This window comes from Gobius niger (genome assembly GCF_951799975.1).
Source record: "Gobius niger genome assembly, chromosome: 2".
Taxonomy (NCBI): domain Eukaryota; kingdom Metazoa; phylum Chordata; class Actinopteri; order Gobiiformes; family Gobiidae; genus Gobius; species Gobius niger.
Genome location: NC_136853.1, coordinates 2,651,692 through 2,674,772, shown reverse-complemented (window position 1 = coordinate 2,674,772; position 23,081 = coordinate 2,651,692). Strand labels below are relative to the sequence as shown.

Here is a 23,081-nt window from a genome sequence, read left to right as displayed (position 1 = left end):
CATCCACCAGATCAGCTCTTGATTCACCGCAGTGGTTTTGTCTTCACACTCTGTTTTAAGCTGAAATACCAGGTATTCCATTTATTTTCAGTTTAAAAAATAAAGCATCATTGCATAATGTGAGCAAAGTAATAACTGCTAACACTTGTATTGCACTTTACGAGCCTGTGTGACAAGTTCCTCAAAGTGTGGTCATTCTTCATTCTCTCCACACTCTGGTGTTCATTTACCACGTGGCTGTAATGTGATGTTTATATCCTGATCTCTTATGTCAGTGGCCCTGCTGGAATTCTATTTCATTGATTTATGTTGCCCCCTAGTGGCTGGAATGAGTATACTGCTTTTTTTTTTTACATACTTTGGGATTTGTTCCGGATTAAAGGGGCCATAGTTTGAGGCCTCAGTCCATCTGTGCGGGCGCCGCCCACAGACACGGCGGTTCTGTAGTGTAGTGGAAACACACGCGTGTACTGATACGAGACAAGACGAGTACATAGAGCGTGTTCTGTGGAGAGGCACCTCAAGTTAAAGAGTTAAGTTTAAAGAGAATTTTACTCACATTTAGCACCTCACAGAACGTCCTGGGAGCCGTGCATTCTGCTAATCGCTGGGTGTGGCTAAGAGAGCGTTTGGGAGACGGGGAGTGGTGCGTTCACAGGGTATAAACCGGTAGGAAACTTTAACCGCCCGGCTGCGCACAGGGCCAGATCTCGTGCCTGGAGCGAGGACAGCGCAGACTCTGAGAGCGAAGGTTATGTCCGGGGTATGTAAAAGAGAAGAGGTCGACTGAGGCGCTCTGATGGCCTCATATTCATCTCCTCGTCTGCATCGTGCTGCCTTGTGTTCTTCCTTAACGGGGCTAGATGCAAGTTTGTGATTTTATAGTCACTACTGCCACCTCAGGTCATACGTGTAACTGCAGCTTCTATATTAAGTGACAGTGCAGGATTTCAGAGGCAGTTGTGGTGAACAGGTCTGAGCTCATTCTCCACATGAGGACATGGAGGAACATGGAGGGGAGGAAAATACCTAGTTTTAACATTTTTAAACTCTGTATAGTCCCTTTAAGCAGAAATGCATAAAAGCTGCTAACCCCTGTTTGAAATGCTGTGATCATTACTGCTATCACTGCATTCATTTAGAAGTCCATATTTCAGTCTTAGCTCTTTGTCATATTTGAACAAAAATGTCAGGTCTACAGCAGGTCCTTTGAGAGTAACCAGCGCTCCCCTCTCTCTCTCTGCAGTTCATCGCCTTCGCCTCGCTGTTCTTCATCCTGGTCTCCATCACCACCTTCTGCCTGGAGACGCACGAAGCCTTCAACACCATCATCAACAAAACCGAACTGGTGCTAAACTCCAGCATCCCGGACTCCGGGCCGCAGTACGAGATCGAGACGGACCCCGCGCTGACCTACGTGGAGGGCGTCTGCGTCTTCTGGTTCACCATCGAGTTCCTGGTCCGCGTGACCTTCTGCCCCTGCAAGCTGGAGTTCGTGAAGAGCCCGCTGAACATTATCGACTTTGTGGCGATTTTGCCGTTTTACCTGGAGGTGGGGCTGAGCGGGCTGTCGTCGAAAGCTGCGAAGGACGTGTTGGGCTTCCTCAGGGTGGTGCGCTTTGTCCGTATCCTGCGTATCTTCAAGCTAACGCGCCACTTCATGGGCCTGCGGGTCCTGGGACACACGCTGCGGGCGAGCACCAACGAGTTCCTGCTCCTCATCATCTTCCTGGCGTTGGGAGTGCTAATCTTCGCCACCATGATCTACTACGCCGAGCGGATCGGCGCCAAACCCAACGACCCCACGGCCAGCCTCCACACCAAGTTCAAAAACATCCCCATCGGATTTTGGTGGGCCGTGGTTACCATGACTACGCTGGGGTACGGAGACATGTACCCGGAGACGTGGTCGGGCATGGTGGTGGGCGCGCTGTGCGCTCTGGCGGGCGTGTTGACGATAGCCATGCCCGTCCCGGTCATTGTGAATAATTTCGGGATGTACTATTCGCTGGCGATGGCGAAGCAGAAGCTGCCGAAGAAGCGGAAGAAGCACATCCCGCAGACGGTGCAGGGCGGGTCGCCGTCCTACTGCAAGGCCGACCTCAACACCAGCTGCAACAGCACCCAGGGCGACCTGTGCCACATGAAGGGCAGCCGCATGCTGGACTGCAGCCGCTCAGGTGAGAGGCCGGACCCACTGGGACTTTCGTTTGAAAGCTAAGACCCACAAAACTCATCTAAATGTCTGACTTGTTTTGTTTCATTCGATATTGTTGTGTTTTTGTTGCGTTTTGCCACATCTTTGTCACATTCTCGTTGCTTTTTTTTATAGCGTTTTGGCCGCATTGTGTTTTTTAGTGTTAAGTAACTATAATAAAGAGGGTTGCTCCGATATTCGATACTGGTATAGTGGGAAAAATGCGATATCGGATATCGGCTACAAACATCTGGTATTGAAACCGGCTCTCAACGCCTGAAAAACACAGTAAGTAAAGTAAATCTCATGTGGCAAATCATTTTAGCCTCTTAACTCCCACCTGCACAGATCCCATTTTCTCCAGTTTGGCTTTACCCTAATCAAAAAGCTTCTTGGGGAAAAAAGCACCAAAACAGCCACAAAAAACTCAACAAAAAATGACAAAAATTCAACAAAAAATCAACAAAAATGTGACAAAAACTCAACAAAAAATTACAAAAACTCAAAAACAGTGAAAAAAAGAAAAAAGGTGACAACACAGCAACAACGCGAGGAAAAAGATCAGTTTTGTGGGTCTTAGCTTTCAAAAAATGAGACCAAAATGAGACAAAAAATCAACAAAGATGTTACAAAAATGTGACGAAAACTCAACCAACAAGTGACCAACAATTAAAAAAAAAAAGACCAAAACTCAACAAAAATGTGACAAAAACTTAACAAAACAATTGAAAAAAAAAGACAAACTCAGTAAAAATGTGAAAAAAAATTGAAAAAAAAAAGAAAAAACATAAAAAAGTGACACAACACAGCAACAACGCGAGGAAACAGATCAGTTTTGTGGGTCTTAGCTTTCAAATGAGGTGTTACACAGGCCTATATAATGGCCAAAGAGGACAGAGGGCATTTGGTTTAGGCGGGTGGTAAGAGGTTAAAGCTAAGAACCTGGAGAATCCAATTGCTGTGTTAGTTTTAGCACCACAAATGTATTGTTGATCACCGTGCACCGCGGCTAGCAATAGCATGCTAAAGCTAATGCTAACGACAACTAATCAAGACTGGAACAGAAACTAAGATGGAAACGCCAGTCACATTCACTGCTGTAATGAAGTGTTGCTGTTAAAGAATAACTGATCGATCACATTTGTAAGACAATATTCATGTGAGTTGTTCATATTAATGTAACTTTAAAAAATATTTGTAGTTTATTAATAGATATAGCCTAATTGACAATTGGTCTGTAACATAACAAAATCCTGTATTGATCTCACAGTGAAGATAAGACGACCCTTCACTTCTTCACTCAGAGAAAGACTCTTTTAGAGAAGTCTGTTGGTGTCGGTTAATATCGGATATCGGCAGAAAAATGATCTGGATCGGTGCATTTCTAATAATAAAGACACAAAAACTTGACAACAAAAACAAGGAAAGTCCTTAGGCCTTAGCTTTCAAATGAGGCGTTACTCAGGGCTTTAACTCCAGTCAAGAAGCTTTTAGATTTGAGTAAAGCCGAGTTCCATCGTGAGCTCAGGAGAGCGGGCGACACGTCTGGGTTTTGGGACATTCTGAGCGGGACAGAGTTTGTGAAAGTGTCGCCTCCAAGTTTCCAACGATGTGTAACACACGGAAATCTGATCATATTTGAGATGTGGAGAGTTGAGTTTAGGAAGTGGAAATATGAGAAAGAGGAATCGAACTCTAAACTTGTGGGCTGTTCTCACCTCTCTGAGTGACAGTAGGGCATTTACTTAAAGCCCCCCCTGTCGTGTCCATAGACTATCTGCTCACTCCTCCCCGTTCACCATAATGACCACGGTCGAGGGGGAATTCATGGAGGATTTACAGACTCCTCCTCCCCAGCTCTGATGAAGCATGTTCCTAAAAAGGACATACGGGCGGGATTTTCACCGTAGACTCCGCCCTTGCGTGACGTGTAGCTCGCGCTGCTCCAATGCTAACAGTCCGAGCCTCATTAAGTACCAGACTTCTAAAATTCTTCTTACGAAAACCAGCCTGGTTTCTTTAACTGTGACTAACCCAGTGTTATCTCAGGAGGAAGATCCAGCCTAGTCTAGTTGTTGGAACAATTTAAACCACAGGCGTTAAAGTTGTTTTTAAGGTGTCTAAACTCCAATGCTTTTCAATGGGGGCCTAGTGGCGATATGGAGGTACTACAGCGCCCATTGGTCGTATCATGTGTGTGGGGGGGTTCAGAGTTCACTCACTCAAACAGAAACTGATCCACAACAGGCGTCTGAATAAACCTGACTCCTCCCAAACAACAAGAGGAAACTGGAGACGAGCGTTTTCTCACGTGGAAACAGACGTCAGAGATCAACGACTCAAACAAAATAATACAATCGCTGAAAACTCCTGCTCTTACATAGAAATGTACTGAACTTTACCCCCAGAACCAGAAGACATGTTGCTGTGGGGAGGAAATGTGGTCTCCTTTATTCCTCAGTCTGTGTCTGTGGTTCTCGGGGCCCTGGACTCTCACAGTGTGTGTGTGAGAGCCTTTATTCCTCAGTCTGTGTCTGTGGTTCTCGGGGCCCCTGGACTCTCACAGTCAGTGTGTGAGAGCCTTTATTCCTCAGTCTGTCTGTGGTTCTCGGGGCCCTGGACTCTCACAGTCAGTGTGTGAGAGCCGGCCCCTGAGGCGTGTGTGAGTAATTCTCTTTGACGTGTTGTTTATTGATGGATATGAACGTTTTCCAGTGTTTGTTACATCGAGTTTAGTTAAAATATTCATAAAAACACCAGCGCTAGTACAGTAGATATGCATCAGGGCGAGCAGAACGTCTCCTCCTTAACCTCTGACCCCGGCATTAACCGAGCTTTACCCAAATCTAAAAGCTTTGAAGAAAAGCATCAAAATGGCGACAGAAACGAGGAAGAAAACAGAACAAAAATGACCCGGAAAAGCAACAAAAAAAACGTGACTATAAAAATACTGAAGCATATTTCTACATGTTACTTGAGGTTGCAGTACTCCGGACGCCCTCACGTTCCTCACTTTCTCTAGATCTTCTTCACCAGGTTTTCCTTGGAGGAAAAACAAATTTTTCCATCAGAGTAAAATGGGATGTTCTGGTCATCGCTACGGCAACACCGTGAAATATAGGCCATGGGTGTGATTGACTTTTCTGATCGGAACGACAGAGTAGAATCGGCGGCGTTCACGATGTAGAATGTGATGATGATTTTGTAATGAATCTCCAAAGCCAAATTGACAAATGTTTTTCCTCATCAGTGTTTGATCTGATCGGATTGACAAACCTGTGATATTATTTTTATGTCTGAAAGTCCTTTCTATTGGACAACACGCTCATGTTTTCTCATATTGTCACCACTTTTTGACGTTTCTCAGAGAAAATAATTGGACATTAATTCATGTGAGGAGATAATGAACTTTGTGACAGTTTTTGTTCCATGTGGATTCCTCCAGTAATGACTGAGATATGAGCCAAAAAACAAAGACATAAAAATATGCATTTTGTCAGTGACCACGGTTGCCATAGTTACCGTCAGTTGCTCCACCTCCATGTTGAACTATGGCTCTTTAGGATGTGGTGATGTCACGTGAGCGCAGCCTATTTTGTGCCAAATTATTTTAATTTCCGTAAAACTAAAATTTGTTCTCACCATATAATTCCTATTCCCGATTAGAACTTTGCCCATTTCACATGTGCGAATCGGAGCCATTTATTGTTTGCGGAAAATTGCTAAATACTTCGTCCAGTTTGCCGCATAAAAAAGGTAAAACTTAGAAAAGTCAAGATTATTTTCCAGCCAAAATGAGTTTGCCATAAATGCTTTAGGAGAAAGAGTTTGTTTTTTGCTTTTTCGTGGTGGTTTTGTCTCATTTTTGCCGCTCTTTGTTCCGTCGCGATGTGGTTGAACTTCTCGTCTCATTCCTGCTTCCTCCTGGTGTTGGTCAGTGGTCGTCGGGGGCGACCGCTGTATTTTCATGTGTGCTGTGTCCAGTGCTGTCCGCAGACTGCAGCGGGGGCAGTGACCTGACCGTGTCCCCGGAGGAGGGGGACCCCATGAGGCGCTCCAGCACCCGCGAACAGGAGCTGCGGGGCGGGACGTGCTTCCTGCTCGCCGCCCGGGACTACTGCCCCGCCGACGCAGGCCTGAGGAAAACAGGTACTGATGAGACACGCCCCCACCCTTTCTCCAGGACGGCTTTACCCAAACCTAACAACCTCTGGAAAAGCTTTGAAACAGCGAGAAAAAAGCCTCACAAACGCGGCAATAAAGTGATGATAAAACAGTGACGTCAATAGGGCGAGGAAAAAGATCAGTTAAGATGAGTTCTTAGCTTTCAAATGAGGTGTTACCCAGGCCTTAGATTTGGGTAAAGCTGAACTGGGGGAAATGCACTTGGTTAAGGCGGGGCTTAAGAGGTTAAACAAAGTCAAAGTGAAGCTTCTGACTGAGTTGTCGGAGCCTCAATGTTCCCAAACGAATCGTATTGACCCAATCAGGCTCCTGTACATTTCCTCCACGCTGTGAGGAAGCCTTCGCTCCCGCCATCCTCAGCGGCGCTCTGTGGCGCTCAGCGGCGCTCTGCGGTTTAATCCAATCCGAAGCTCCATTTGGGCCCGGCAGCGCTAATGCAATCAGGGCTAATTGGAAGTGGTTAGTGCGGCAGCTGTCGGCAGAGTGGGCTCTTAATGGGGGAAATACAATCGAAAAGGGCGCGTTCTGCTTTGAATAATTGGATTGAAGATGAGATCCCGGCAGCGGCGGCGGTGGCGACGCGCTCCGGCAGGAAGTCACAAGAGTCCTTAATGGAAATGTGCAGGGCCCACAGTTTGGCGGTCCCATTTCCTGCTTTTAAAACGTTCTGCCCTCGTTGTTAGTGCGTGATTAAAGTGGGCAAATGCATCACCACTCCACACGTCCCAGGGCATTAATGAGTCCGCCCGCCGCCACACGCCATCCACACGCCATCCACACGCCATCCACACGCCATCCACACGCCATCCACGCCATCCATGCCATCCACTTCACATTGTTCCACAAGTTTCTACACATTCACTGTTTTTCAAAGTGATCACATGACCATAGACCTGGCACGTAATCAGCACCAGGGAGGACCAGGACGTTCGTCTCCTCCTGAGGACGACTTCATCTCAACGTCCTCCAGCAGAAGTGCGTCCTGGTCTGACCCAACACTTAGATTTGAGAAAACGCGCTCGGTTAAGGCGGGGTTAAGAGGCTAACAGATTCCTGACAGAACGGCGCGGGACACACAATGATTCGTGCCATTAAAGGGATATTTCAGGACTCATTTCCTTGTTATCCACAGTGTTGTTGATTTCTGGAGATATATATATATATATTTTTAAATTCATGCAGTCCTTATACTGGAAGAGTTTAGTGATGCTAGGCTAGTGCTAGGCTAGTGCATGTCTATGGTAACTAGTAGCCTGCAGTAAAAACAGTCTGACCCAAAGTGCACCTGAGGCAAATCACTTATAACACTGGACTAACCATATAAATGTCTGTGTTGGCTGAATAACTTTAACCATTTTGCATTGAAAAGAACTTATATCTGAGCAGCATCAGCTTCCTGGTTGTAGCTACGCAGCGGCGGCGTGATCTGCTCGGTTACCGGATCTACAGTAGTTTGGTTACCATCACTACACGTGGGATTCACAAAGGAGCTTTCGACAAATCAGATATGGCAACGTTTGGAGGACGAGCCCATGATTCTGAAGAGGGTTTAAAAGCAGGCTACTAGTTACCATAGACATGCGCTAGCCTAGCACTAGCCTAGCACCACTAAGCTCTTCAAATATAAGGACTTCAATGGAGTGTCGTCAGTCCACTTTAGGGCATGTTTGGAGGGAGGGTTCTGCTCTGTCATTCATTATCCATTAACATCTGTTTTCAGTCGGTGCTAATGCTGCTAACCGCTAACCGCTTGCTAATGCCTGCTTCCACAACAATCTTCCTCTTTTAATCATTTGAGTGTTTCTAAATAACAGGCTTTTTCCCCCTCTCATTCACATCCTGTCGTGTGTGCGTGTGTGTGTGTGTGTGTGTGTGTGTGTGTGTGTGTGTGTGTGTGTGTGTGTGTGTGTGTGTGTGTGTGTGTGCATGTGTGTGTGTGTGTTACTGTTACAGAGGAAGGATGACTCGTCGATAATATGTAGCTGTGTTTGTGTCTAATGGTTCTGTTTGAAGAGTGACGCTGCTGTAGAGGAGCATCCTGCCTCCGGGTTGGAGTCACCAATACACACTAAGGGAATCACGAAGGAGAAGCTAACAGGCTAACTGTGGGCTAGCGCCACTTAAATATTTACAGCCAAGTTTGAGTGAATAAAATGATCTCCGTTGTGTAATTGGATGAACAATATCCTTCTGTCCCTTTGTCTTTTCTGTCAGTGTAGGATTTACTCTCACGGACAATTCATGAGTAAAACAACCTAGCATGCTACGACACCTGCAGTGGCGCTTATGGCCTCCAGGGGCATGAGTTACTTAGTTCTGCTTTAACGCACAAAATCCAATAATGGAAAGCTGCAGACCCGGAGCCGAGACAGAAGCGAATCCACCGTGATAGTGCGCCCTCTGCTGGTAAAGACAGATATACGACGGGATTTATTTCATGTTTTACAGTTGTATTGTTGGGATTATTTTGTGTAATTTAGAATGTGTTGACGTGTAATTTAGTTTAGGCTACATGTACTATTATGTGGGTTATTTTATGAAATGAAAACTGTGTGTTTTACTCCTTTCATTGTATTTTGTAGGACAGAGCCTTCATTTGTTCAATAAGGGACAGAGACAATATTTTGGAACAAAATCACATGTTTATTGTGGTGACGGCCTTTGCTGTAATCAGTAAAGAAAGGAGAGAAATCATAGTGTTAATAATGTCAGTTTGCAGATGCAATAACAAAGAAAAACATACAATGTGTACTGTCAGGGTCTTCCCTGTTTCCTAAATTCAGCAGCATCTTTCTGTCAACTTCACTAAAACAAAAGATCAACACTGACGTCATTAATGTGTAACAATCAAATGTTGTACAGTCAAAACTAGTCTGGAATGACATATGCAACTATGTGCAATACAATAATACAATACAATACAATACAATAATAATAATAATACAATAATAATAATACAATAATGGTGCCATAACTTTTAATTCAATTTAATTTGTCCTTTAATTTTCCAGGATAAAACTTGTTGAGATTAAAAATCTTAAGAGTGCCCAGGCCAAGATTCTTTCTAATTAAAATATGCAATACTTTGCCACAGAAAGTAAAAGGTGCCTGTAATACATCATTATGAATAAATGATACATGTACTTTACAGCCTGCAATAGCATTTTTTGGGTAGCATGTAGTTGGGATTATTTATTGTTTTTACTCATTTACAACAGAAGCATCTACGATTTCAAAGTTGGTTCATAAGAAATCAAAAAATGAAATAACTCGGTTAAAGTCTCTCGATCGTTGAGTTGATCAAATCAATCTTCCCAAGACATAAAACCGTCATGTATCTTTGCCAGCAGAGGGCGCACTATCACGGTGGATTCGCTTCAGGGTATTTCTGTCTCGGCTCCGGGTCTGCAGCTTTCCCCTACTCCGAAAATCTTCCATTGTCTCATCCTAAACTCGGTCATTAGCTTCAACCCCAGCTTCGTCTGCATTGTCCTTTTCTCCAGTAAAATCAAAGTAGTAGTAGTGGAAGCTCCGCCATGTTGCCGACCTGGAGGACAGTGTGACACGCCGTCAGTCTGAGCAGCAGAAGAAGAAACGAGACGAGGGAGATCAGGGCCAAACGATGTCACTGATTTTAAAAAGAAACTAGCGCTATATTACCTGCAAATGCAAAACTAACTTGTTACTTTACTCGTTCCTCTGAAAATGTAATCTGAGTACTCTAGCGCTTTACTAAGTATCGCGTTACCCTCGACACTGTGGAGCTGGAGGACGTCGCCCGAAAGAGACTCACTTCTCCCCTGTGATGACATAACCTAAGTGTTAAGAAGAGAAGACTGTCGTATATATAAAACATTTTAGTTCGCGCGCAGTTCCCAGGCCGAACACAAGGGGCGCGGCCGCTTGGTGAGCAGGGAAAGTTTCTGTGTTTAGTTAGTTGGCCCTGAGCATCGGCGATAGTTGCATGTTTCCCTCGTCCTCCTTTTATTATAGAGTGTGCGTCCATGAGACAGGGGGGGCTGGCTGTGCAATGTCCGTAATGTCCAAGTATTTAAGTGTGCTAATGTAGATTTGTTTAGTCATTATTTTTTCCTGTTTGTCATTGTTAGCCCTTGAGCTAAGATGCTAGCCTAAGTAAAGCCACGTTTTTCCTGCACACTTAATGCGCATTTTATTCTACGTTTGTTTGACTGTTAGCATCCTGTTGTCACTATATGTCCGTTCTGTGGATAGTTAGAGAATTACCCATTAAAATGTAGCCATAGTGTAGCCATAGTGGCTTTGGGGCCTATGTGAGAGCTCGTGACTGGAATGTTGCACCGGACATACTATGTTGAGTTGCACGTTTATTATTTTGGGTTAATTCACATTTCCCCACGTTATATTTACATTGTTATTTTCATTTTTATTTTGTCATAATTTCACATGTGGTGAAAAGTGGTTAATATTATTTATTTTTGTTGTGTGTTTGTTACAGAACCACACACACATACACGTCTCTGTTCTCCCATCCGTGAATAAAAACCACACAGATCCATCCAGCCTTTGCATTCTAACAGATGCACACTCCGCAGTCGCACCACTATTGAACCACAGGAGTGAGAAAGTCTCCATAACACTAACCTCCACTTCTTGACGGAGCTAGCTAACAACAAGCCGAATGCCCATCTCGGGTCGCCCGCTGCATTGTGGGTAATGGAAGTTCTCTTGACTACCGAACAACATTGATAGTTAGCTTAAAGCGACGAAGAAAGCTTTGATTTGGACCGTTTTAAGTTTTTATTTCTATGGTTTTAACCTCTGGAAAGTTTATGATTTAAAGTGTTTTTGTCGTCGTCGTGGAGCTCGTTACAATATTAGCTTAAAGTCTATTTTTACATCCAGGGCTACGGAGAGACAGAAACGGAAAGGACTAAACGTTCATATGTAGAGCTGCTTCAAAAGTGACCAGTCCTTGTTCACAAAGTTGGAATAACTAAGAAAAACATTTGTGACCCTTGAAGGCGACTGTTGGACACAGATACCCAATTTACCCAATATATTTAACATTAACACTGTTCTAAAACGTTTCCCTTTGATTCCAAGACAAATTTAAATGATTGAAAAAGTGACTGTGTCGGGCTGATCCCAGGTCCTGTCGCTCCCCTGTCCGCTATGGTCCACTGTGGTCCACTATGGTCCACTATCCGCTATGGTCCACTATGGTCTTCTGTGGTCTACTGTGGTCGACTGTGGTCTACTGTGGTCCGCTATGGTCCGCTATGGTCCACTGTGGTCCGCTATGGTCCACTATTTATGGTTTATTTGGTAGGAAAAGTGCAAGTTAATGAACAAGCCACACCGGATTGTAGCCTTAGGATAATTTTCATCCGTCGTCCCCCATGTGCACTCTCAAACACACTCTTATACATCCTGGCCTATTGTACATGTTTTTAGTGGTCGGGGAAACCGGAGTACCCGGAGGAAACCTACGCAGACACGGGGAGAACATGCAAACTCCACACAGAAAGGTCCCGTCCTTGGTGGAAATCGAACCTGGACCTTCTAGCTGTGAAGCACAAGCACTAACCCCTGTGCTACCATGGTCCGCTATGGTCCTATATGGTCTGCTATGGTCCCCTGTGGTCCTCTGTGGTCCACTATGGTCCACTATGGTCCACTATGGTCCACTAACACTAGCAACTAATCCTTAGCCTTGCATGAGTCGACTGTTAGATCTCTCTGCAGTTAGTGAACTAGAGCTTCAGCTGCATTTGCCCAGTTCGACCGTCCTTACCCGGGGGGAGGCTCAGTGCACTTCAGTGTCCTCGCTCCCCCTGGACTCGCTCACACGTTCCCATGGCGAGTGGTTTGTTTGGTCGTAATGAGGAGCCTGATGGACCCTCGCATGCGCAGTCGAGATGGGCATTCGGCTTATTGCGGCGGGGGCGGGGCTTTTGCGAAAGGTCAAAGTGCCACCCATGTGCTCCTCCCCCTGGACCGCCGCCTGTTTCTATGACCGCTGTGCTTTGGCTTGTCTCACCGTGTCTCTCTCTGCTCTCTGTTCTTTCGGCCCTCACTGCATCCCTGCCCGCCCGTCTCCACCTCCTCATCTCATCCCCATGTGAAGACTATGAGAAATCGCGCAGCCTCACCAACATCTCGGCGGGCCTGACGCTGTCTCCCGGGACCTCGCCGTTCGCCTCGCCCAGTCAGCTGAGGCGCGCTCGCTCACCCATCCCCTCCATCCTGTGAAAAACGAGCAGATCAGAAAACGAATCTCTGCGGAGCGGGGGCGCGGGGCCGCGGCTCGGGCGGGCCCCCGGGGTGTTTGTGACTTATTCATAGTGGTTAAGTGCAGGACTTTGTAGCTGAAATGTTTTTGCTTTATGCTAACGAGGCGAGCGTGACGTGCGGCAGTGGTCCATCAGCAAGTGTCCGCTTCGTTAGCCCGGTCAGTGCGGTCAGACTATAACTATAAGTCGCTCTGGAGCATAAGACGCACCAGCCAAAACATGCCTAATGAAGAGAAACAACAGGCGGGATAGACGAACGCTATGCTAACGTCACACACTGATGGTTAGCCACGTGAAGCTAAACAATGACTAAATAGGTGGTCACATAAACAGTTCAGACAGATACAGACTCTGGAATCGCCCATATATGGTCATGTTTAACCTCTTAACTCCCGCCTGAACCGAGAGCATTTTCTCCAGTTCAGCTTTACCCAAATCCTGTAGGCCAGTGTAACGCCTCATTTGAAAGTTAAGATCTACAAAACTCATCTAAATGGATGTTTTTACTCACGTCATCAGATTTTTTTTCCATCATTTTTTGGGGGGTTTTCAATTCATGTTTGTAACTTTTTTGTAAATGTTTTGTCAAATAGTAAAAAATGTTGTCACTTTGTGTCACATTTGTCCCTTTGTTGTCAAATTTTTGTCCATTTATTGTCAATTTTTTATCAAATTTTTGCCACTTTTTCATCATCTTTTCACTATTTTATTTTTTATTATTTTTTCATTTTTTGTGACATTTTTGCCACTTTTTCATCATTTTCTGTCATTTTTTCATACATTATTTGTCAATTTTTGTCCATTTTCTTTTTTGACATTTTTTTGTCCGTTTTTTGGCTAAGTTTTCTCACTTTTTTGTCACGTCGTCATCACTGTTTTCGTCTCAGTTCTGTCGCTATTTTCTCACCTTTTTTCCAGAAGCTTTTGGATTGGGGTAAAGCCAAGCTGGAGAAAATGTGCTCGGTTCAGGTGGGAGTTAAGGGGTTAAAAACAGATAAAGGGGAAAACAATCTGAAGAAAAATCTAAAGTTTCTAATTATTCAAAAACTACTTTAACAAACGCTGAATTATGAAAATAGTTTCTACTAAATAAAGATAAAAAGACATGGGGAGGAGCAAAGTGGTTCAACAGCCCATAAATACATAAATAACAGAGAATGCTAACCTGATGCTTCATGTTAGCATCGAGCTAATGATAACTGTTAGGTAGCGCTAGCTACAACTGCCGGTTTTTCACTGAAGAATCTGCTGTGAGGAAACATCCATATGGGCCCGGTGATAAATAAGTTTATATTGTGCCAGAAAATGGCTAAGTGAAAATGTGTGTTTTCCAAAAGATTCTGTTTTCCCCCTTGGCGAGGCCACGCCCCCTTCTATGACGAGATGCCGTCTGTATCTATAGCATAAAGAACAAACTCTCCATCTCACTCCAAATCACTAAATCCATTCAAATCTGTGTCACTTCAGAACAATCGCTTTGGCAACGACCTAGACATGGCGGCGTAGCTGCAGCATGACAAGCCTCTCCCGGCAGCACGTGTTCCAAGCTCTCACTCGTGAAGTCATTCCTCTGGCTTTTAGCTTTGTTTTGTTTTCTCCAAACTTTCTTTCTGCTGCTCGATTCGCCTGCAGCGCCCTCTAGCGGCACGTTAGTCGCTCCGGAGTATAAGACACGCCCCCAGACAAACTATGAAACAAAATGTGACTTATAGTCCAGAAAATACGGTATATGAATTAGAAGGGAAAAACCAGGACTGGGCGATTTCACAATATACTGTATATAGGTTGAATATACAATGTATATCCCGATATTTTTTCCACACTGAGATCTGTTCTTACCTGAGCTTAGACGAGATGATCCGTACCCGTCTGGTCTTTGTGCCCATGGAAGAGCTCGGTCGCTTCAAACTTCACCCCGTTTGGAGCCATAGGAATACACTGGGAGAGGCCAAATGCTAACAACATCTTTGGTTGTTTTGCGTGACTGAGCGCACGCATGAAGACCAGACAGGTACACATCAACTCGTCTAAGCTCAGGTAAGAACATATCTCAGTATGAAAAACGGTGGCCTGTTCCTCCCCTAAGCCAAGTCAAATATGAGTAATCTTAAATAAAAGCCTATAAAATTAAACAGGTCATCATTTTCTGAGGCCAGCATTCATATATAAAGAAATAACAAAACAAAGTGCTCAGTTTAAGATAAACTTGACCTGTTTCTTTTTAACTAATACTTATCTGAACAGTCTCAACCAGTAGCACTCGAAAGACGATCAACTCAATAAACATGTTTTTTTTTTTACTTTGGTAAACAGTAGTGCTGTCTCGAGGGAGACATGAGGAGACAGACAAACGTGTCCTCCTTCATTTAATATTAACATAATAATAATGCATCGTTTTAATATAAAGATTTAAAGAAACACCGGCCTGTCAATGGTTTCAGAGACGCTCTGTGAGGTTGTCCTGAAGTATCACAGTGCAGATTTGAACTGTATCCATATATAAGTATGGTCTAATTCCATATCTCATTTAAAAATATATCTTAACCCCTTAACTCCCACCTGAACCGAGCACATTTTCTCCAATTTGGCTTTACCCCAATCCAAAAGCTTCTGGAAAAAAGGTGAGAAAATAGCGACAGAACTGAGACGAAAACAATGATGAAAAATGACAAAAAATGTACAAAAATTTGACCAAAAAATGACAAAAAATGATGAAAAAGTGCCAAAAAAAATGTCACAAAAATGTCACCAAAAAATGACAAAAATGTGACAAAAAGTGAAAAAAAATGAAGAAAAAAAAATTACAAAAACAGTTACAAAAATGAGCTGAATACCCCCCCAAAAAATGATGGAAAAATAATCTAATGACGTGAGGAAAAAGATCCATTTAGATGAGTTTTGTAGATCTTAGCTTTCAAATGAGGCGTTACACTGACCTACAGGATTTGGGTAAAGCTGAACTGGAGAAAATGTTCTCTGTTCAGGCGGGAGTTAAGAGGTTAAATATTGATATATCGCCCAGCCCTAGTGACCGGTATGGGTAAAGGCTGATTCTTTTGCCCCGTTTTTCCAAATGTCTTTATAATCCTGTCAAAAACAACATTTTCTTTGATGACTTAAGGTGATTCAATAGTCTCTGTCCCAGCTTTGATTAGCTGCCGTTAGCATTAGCATACCGCTACTAGCCACGGCATTTAGCGCAGCGATCCAAAATACAGTTGTGGAGGTTAAAGCTAACTTAACCATTGAATTCTCCAGGTTCTGAGCGCCGTGTCCATATTCACTGAGGTTTAGTCAAACTTGTAGCAAACTCATTTTCATCGTGATGTTTCTCGGTTCCCCCGAGGCCGAGGGGGTTGTGGGAGGACTCGTGTTAAAGCCATGACTTTGTTCTTTCCAATGCAAAAACGGAAAGTCTCGATCCCAGAGATTTATCGACGCTAGAACCCATTTTAAACAGAAAATTAGCTGCTTAATGGAACGTGCTGTTGTTATTTCCATGTAAGGAACAGATACACAGCTCGCGCGAAATGGGTGAGCTTCAATGTAAAGCTATTGTATATACAGGTTGTATATCCGACCTTCCTCACAGAAAACCACTAGGAGGCAGCGCCGACACTTCCCATGTTGCATCAGGTACACGTGTTGGGCGTGTTGGGGACCACTGCCTTGGAGCGAGCGCGAGCTGGCGAACACAGAAGAGCCTCAGGCGTAGCAGCCGCTTTGTCCGACACGTCCTGATCAGGGAGAACTGAGACAGAGCTATATTTACTCCCGACATATTGTGCTTCCACTGACTCTTCTCTGGATCCGCCCGGACGAGGGGGGGGGGCGGGGTCTGGACCGGAGTCAAACAGATGTTATAAGAATCTGTCACTGCTGCACGGAGGATGCGTCGAGTGTCTCGTTTCACCATCGGCTTCACCAGACTGTTCTGAAACGCCGTCACTGATGCATGATTTATGTGGTTTCGCTTTTCACAGAGAAACAGAAAATCACAAATGACCGATCACAGGGTGGGAATTATAATATATTTGATTCTCTGATTGGCTGAATGTCAGTTTGTGCTTAAAAAACAAACTGCCGGGTGAAGACGTAGAAACTTCAGTCGTGAACGGTTCAGAATTCTGTGGCCTCTTCAAAGTGTGTTTCCTGTGAGCGTTTTGGCAAAAAGGACAAAAAGGATCTCTCTGCTGATGAAAAGTGTGAAATAGTTGAATGCCTTGGACTAGAAACCTTCAATATTTCATGAAAGATTAAGCGAAATCATTGTACTGGAAAGAGATTTGTGACAAATACATCAGGTTAAGAGAACAGCTGCTACAAAAACAGGTATTTGAAGCTGCTGGTGCCTCCAGAGGCTGCAGTTGTGCTTTTCATCAGCAGAGAGATCCTTTTTCTTTCCCTTGTTGCTTGAAAATGTTGATCTGCTTAATAAAGTGGAACGTCCTTTTACAGTAGTTTTTCCCTTAACTGGGCTTAACCTGAAAACTAGTCATCCCAGGTCTCTGAGATTAATGTCAGTGATTCAAAGAGCCCGAGACACCGAGACACAAAACCATCCATGAGTTTCATTGAAAAACGTTTTTTTTTTTTACCTCTATGGCACTGAAATACAATTTGCATAATAATTCTTAACACAGTGTAATGCCTTTATTTTCCATCCCAGTGGCCCCTAAAACGCTCCAGGATCCATTTATTAAACCCTCTCCATGGTTTCACATACATTCCATTCAGAAACTAGGGTTTGGTACGTTTTTTTTACCCGATTTGTAATCTAGAACCAGAAAACAGAAAAATAATGTAAATGTATTCCCTAAAAGTCTGTGGGCCAGAACTTGAGGCAGGCGTCCTCTTGCTGTCGCGTTATTTGACTGGAGAGTGGGCGTCGCTTATTAAAAAAAGAGGTCGACTGAGGCCAAGCAACCAAATTACCTCTGAGAGTGATGCTTGTAACCAGAGGTGGGAGTAAGTCACTAAATGCAGTCGAGTCTTTCTTTAGCCGTCACAAACGTCAGCGTTAAGCCTAATTCTTCTTTTCAAAATGTGTTTAATGTACTTGAAAATATTAAAGGGACTATAAGGAGTTTAAAAATGTTAAAATTATGTATTTTCCTCCCCCTACATGTTCCAGCCATGTCCTAATGTGTAGAATGAGCTCAGACCTGTTCACCACAACTGCCTCTAAAATCCTGCACTGTCACTCAGGAAGGTGTTGCTTCGGCCCGAATTGCCGTCATGCACGAGCTTAATATAGAAGGTGCAGTTACACATATGGCCTGAGGTGGCAGTAGTGAGTATAAAATGGCGAACTTGCATCCAGCCCCTTTAAGACTCAAGATATTGTGATTTTTAAAATTTAGGCTAAAATGTAAACTTTTTAAAATCTAATGGATTTGGATTTAAAGTTAAATTAATATTTATAGCGTTATTTTAAATGCTCCAGTATTACTGGGACAGCATTTTAAGGAAGGGGGCCCGGGGAGCCTACTTAAAGTCTGTTAAACACGAGCTGCTTTCCCTGCAGTCAGAAAGATTAATCATATTTTATTTTAGTTAGTTTCTGTCAGTTTTTCTGTCAGTGGTTCCCCTGTAACGCCCCAGCCCCTGTATCCTCGGATTCGCCCCTGCTCCAAGTAGATCTGCAGGGCTCTGTGTGGAAAATAACCTTTACATTCAGCAACTTTCAAGAGAACGACTTAAAACATCGAAAACCCCCAATGTGTCATTGATCAGCTCTTACATGATGGTTCTGGAGCTTCAGTCATTGTTTCAAACATTTTCCTTAATAAATGTCTATGAATCTTCTGTCTCAAGTCACAATCAGCAAGTCCCAAGTCAAGTCTTTTTAGAGCTTTGGTCAAGTAAGTCTGAAGTCCTGAAAATTTCGACAGTCAAGTCATGTGACTCGAGTCTCCGCCTCTGCTCGTAACACAAGTAGACACAATGAACTTTACTCACAAACACGTTTTATGGGGTTAAAACTAAAACTCAGCGATTGAATTCTCCTGGTTCTGAGCTTCAGAATGACAGACATGTTTTAAAGCCGTGTGAGTCCAAACTGGCATCGGTTCAGTATCAGATATTTGTAGCCGATACCCAATACCATATTTTTGGGGTCAGCTCCGATATCCGATACCAGTGAACCAGATCGGTGCATCCCCTGTGAAAAGTTGGATCCACAGCTTCAGATAATGATGTGTTTTCCTCTGCGGTCAGATCTGCATAGAGTGGCCACTAAACGAGCCACACTAATGATACTGAAGTCTTGGGGCTCTGTGAAGGCAGCGCCCGCAGACTTGTTGAACGGGTGAAAGTGCCGTGTCATGGAGGGGGCGCTACAGCGGGCGCGGTCCGGACACGTGCCTCTGCTCCGGCTGACACAGTCTCACCGAGGAGTGTCGCCTGGCAACTGCAGCCGGCAGGAGCAAGACTATACACCCAATTACAGGCGCATTCAGGCGAAAACACGCACACAAGTACACACAGGTGGGGGGCGGGGGGGGGGGGGGGGGTCTTCTGGACTCTCTGAGACAAACACTTTGAGTTCTCGGACGTCACCGTGATTTGCGTCATTGAACGACCGGTCCAGATCTGCTGATAAAGCAGCACGTTGGAGTCAATTATGTGGTTTCTGCTTCATCAACGTGTTCATGTTTGACGTCCACTCTGCAGATTCACCCCCCCCCCCCACAAATCAGAATCCTTACTGTTTGTCACACTTTACTTCAAGAGTCACTTCTCATCAACAAGTCCCTCAAGAGTCAGACCTGCGTTAAATGAAAGCCTTGCCTTGAAGTAGATCACTCTTCCTTTATCCTATCATAATGGGATAAACAGTTATTAACCGTCAAAGAAGAAGGAAATCGACGGTGACAATGAGCCCCATGAAAATAAGTTTTAAAACAGTCGCAGTGCCAGATGTGTTCATCAGTGTTAATTTCTTTACAGACTAAAATATGGCTAAACAAAAATGAAAAGAAGGGACTAAAATCATCCAAGTCTGACTTTCATACATGGATGTTACCGCCGGTTCTGATCGCCAAAACTAATATACATGTCAATAAATCTTCCTAATCGCTGCTTTTGTCTGTTTGAGTCTATCCAGGCTGAAATTACATTTTCATCTAAGGCTAAAATGAAATAAAAATCTGTTGTCACCACATAAATGTATGTAGCACCACATAAACATGGCCCAAAAAATAACTGATAACTTCAGTGCTTTCTTATGAAGTCAAACTAAAGACAGAACCCATTTATTTCATGACTGAAATATTAAAGAAACTAAATGGGGTCATGACCTTTTGACCCCACGCGTGTAACTATTTACTCTCCAGATATTTACACCGTCCAAGCAATCCTCAGAATCTGATTTTCTTTTTCAATATTTTAGGACTTTTTGTGTGTTTTTTTAAACAAGGCCAACACAAACTGAAAAAATAATAAACTAAAACATTTAGTACCAGACTATTAGTCTGTGTAGAGTGTAGCACAGCGGTTAGTGCTTGTGCTTCACAGCTAGAAGGTCCGGGTTCGATTCCCACCAGGGACGGGGCCTTTCTGTGTGGAGTTTGCATGTTCTCCCCGTGTCTGCGTAGGTTTCCTCCGGGTACTCCGGTTTCCCCTACCACTAAAAACATGTACAATAGGCCAGGATGTATGAGAGTGTGTTTGAGAGTGCGCATGGGGGACGACGGATGAAAATTAGCCTAAGGCTACAATCTGGTGTGGCTTGTTCATTAACTTGCACTGTCCCTACCAAATAAACCATGAATAAATAAATAAGCTGCAGAAGCACACGGGTTCATGACAGAAACAGGCCACAGAGACTGAACCGCTTCATCCTGCTCTCACTGACCGACAGTTTAAACAGCAGGGGGGGCTAAAGGGCTAAGAACGGGCCCTTCAGGCTCATGTTGTGCTGATAACACTGTGATTTCTGGAACTTTGTGGAACTTTATTCAGTGGCTCCATGAGGGAAACGCTGCGTTCCATTTGTCCCCGAGGGCGGAGCTTCAGAGTCGTAAACGTCACAGATCGACTTCCGGGTTCACAGACGTGCGAGAAACTACAAAAAACTCTTTAATATCACAATCAATATTAATACTCTCCACAGAGAGTTACTGAACAGACTTATTTATCAGAACCATGAGCAAAACATGCCGAACCTGCTGCTATAAAAGTCATATTTACCAAAATCACCACATCCGGGCTAACAGCTACGCTAACCGCGGAGGTAGCGACTTTAGTAAATATTAATTTGAGTCTGAGATTAGGTTCAGTAACTCTCTGTTGAGTTTCACAAACATTGATGTTGTTTTTAAGAGTTGTTTATGGTGTTTTTCTCACATCTTAGCCGATCTGCTCAGACCCGGAGGCGGAAGTCACACTTAACAAACGTATAGACACAGACGGCATCTGTGGAATCGCCCATATATGGAGAAAAATCAAAACTTTCTCTAATTATTCTGAATTATGAACATAGTCTTCTACTAAATAAAGATACAAAGACATGGAGCAAAGTGGTTCAACAGCCCATAAATACATACATAACAGACAATGCTAACATTATACTTCATGTTAGCATTAGCATCGTGCTAATGCTAACGCTAGCTAGCCATTTTTTTGCTTCTACTGAGCAATCTGCTGTCATTAAGCACCCATGTGGACCCGAGTCAGGCTGGACTTTATTTGTATGTGATACGTTTACATTTCACCAGAAAACGACTAGAAAGAGTGAGATGCATCTGTATCCACCTGAGCCAAGGCATGAGGAACCCGACTTCAGAGACAAATGGAAGGCAGCATCTGCACCCGGCCATTCACAAATATGTTTCCATCCTGGTGTAACTTTACTCTTTCACGCGTGTGTAAAAAAGCCAAACATGTGGAAGTCACGTTGGTCATGTTGGAAATGTGCTTTGTGACATGTAGACGTGTTTGTATCTCATTCAGACTATTCCTTCCCTCTCTGAACGGCGCCGCCTTCTGCAGCCTGAGGAACTGCGGGGTGGGGGGGGGGGACCACCACTCCAGGAGCCATATAACCCCATCCTCCCCGCTTGGACCTATACACAGCAAATACGGACGCAACTCGCCGCACCGACTGAGCCATCGCGAGCAACGGACTCACGCCGCCGTCCCGGGCCGGCGGAGCTGCTGTTGCCTGGATACGGAAGCCTACACGGACACTATAGTGTGTAAATATTATGGGACACAGCACATGTACGGGGCTCACTCACACATCTGTCCTTATAGAGTCAGGTAGCACTGCAAACAAAGGAATATCTACAGCCAGGAGGACTACTGCAGGCCGGAGGCAGTCACTAGTGCACGTTCTATAACAAACATATCAGTTATGTTTGGTTCGACCCTTCACACCTGGTGGGGGCGTTGTTTCAGCCGAGGGGGCCGAGCCCGTCATCCCTCCTCCCTGATGGTGCTGGAAGTCAAAACCCCACTTTCCTTCAGTTTGACCTTTTGTTGTGATGTTTAGTTTCACTTCATTATTGGGCACTGACAGGAAGTCACATAGATAGAGGCAAACCATTTGAAACCATGTTATGTCTCTGGAATCGCCCATATATGGTCACGTTTGAAACAGAAGGGGGAAAACAACGAGGAGAAAAATCTAAACTTTCTGTAATTATTCAAAATCTACTTTAACAAAAAGCAGAATTATTGATCTGGTTTTCTACCCAATAAAGATACAGAGACATTGAGAGGAGCAAAGTGGCCCACAATATCATGCTACATGCTAACTAGCTAGCACTAGCTACGACTGCCGTTTTTTCGCTTCTACTGAACGATCTGCTGTGAATAAACATCCATATGGACCGACTTTATTCATGTGTGATAAATAATAAAATGGCTAAAAAGAGTGGAACGTTATGTGTCCCAAAACATCCTGTTTTCCCCCTCGGCGAGGCCACGCCCCCTTCTATGACGAGACCTCCTAAGATATTTAATAAAACTCTAGATCGGACATGACGCTCGTTGACATGGCAAATGTGGCGGCCATTTTGTGATTGACCGGTGAGACTAACCTCTGTGCCACCAACGCAAAACCAGGAGCAGCTCTTTGTTTGTGATTGGTTTATTCCTTCCAAGTCTCGTATCTCAGTCAGTGTTGTTTAGCTTTGGATTTTTTTCCATTCAGTCCCAGGTTTCAATGGTTTAGCAGTGACTGTATCACTGTGGTCATGTTGGGTTAAAACGTACACAAATACTTTTCTTAAAGTAGGAAATAAATGTTACATTTGACATGAATAGAAGTGAATGAAAATGGAGCTAAAGTTTGTTCCTCCAAAAAAACTGGAATAACGTTTAATCAAAGAATCATGAAATAGCTATAAATCAAAACAGTATCAAGGAAATAAGTGAAGTTTCCATTTGATTACATTGCACTGGGTTAGAAGGGCCGG

General features: G+C 44.0%; 1 protein-coding gene across 2 annotated transcripts in view; it reads left to right on the top strand.

The window, feature by feature from the left end:
* kcnc2 (potassium voltage-gated channel, Shaw-related subfamily, member 2) overlaps positions 1-21,653 on the top strand; it is a gene marked incomplete at its 3' end in the record, with an annotated part of 136,189 nt that extends 114,536 nt beyond the window's left edge. The window contains exons 2-4 of one of the 2 annotated variants that reach the window (XM_079582851.1): positions 1,247-2,180; positions 6,182-6,346; positions 21,613-21,653. In XM_079582851.1, coding sequence (XP_079438977.1) covers positions 1,247-2,180; positions 6,182-6,346; positions 21,613-21,632 — 1,119 coding nt within the window. Of the gene's footprint in view, positions 1-1,246; positions 2,181-6,181; positions 6,347-12,491; positions 12,617-21,612 lie in introns of those variants that run through there. The other variant, XM_079582850.1, reaches the window with a different exon arrangement.
* Positions 21,654-23,081: the final 1,428 nt, after the last annotated feature.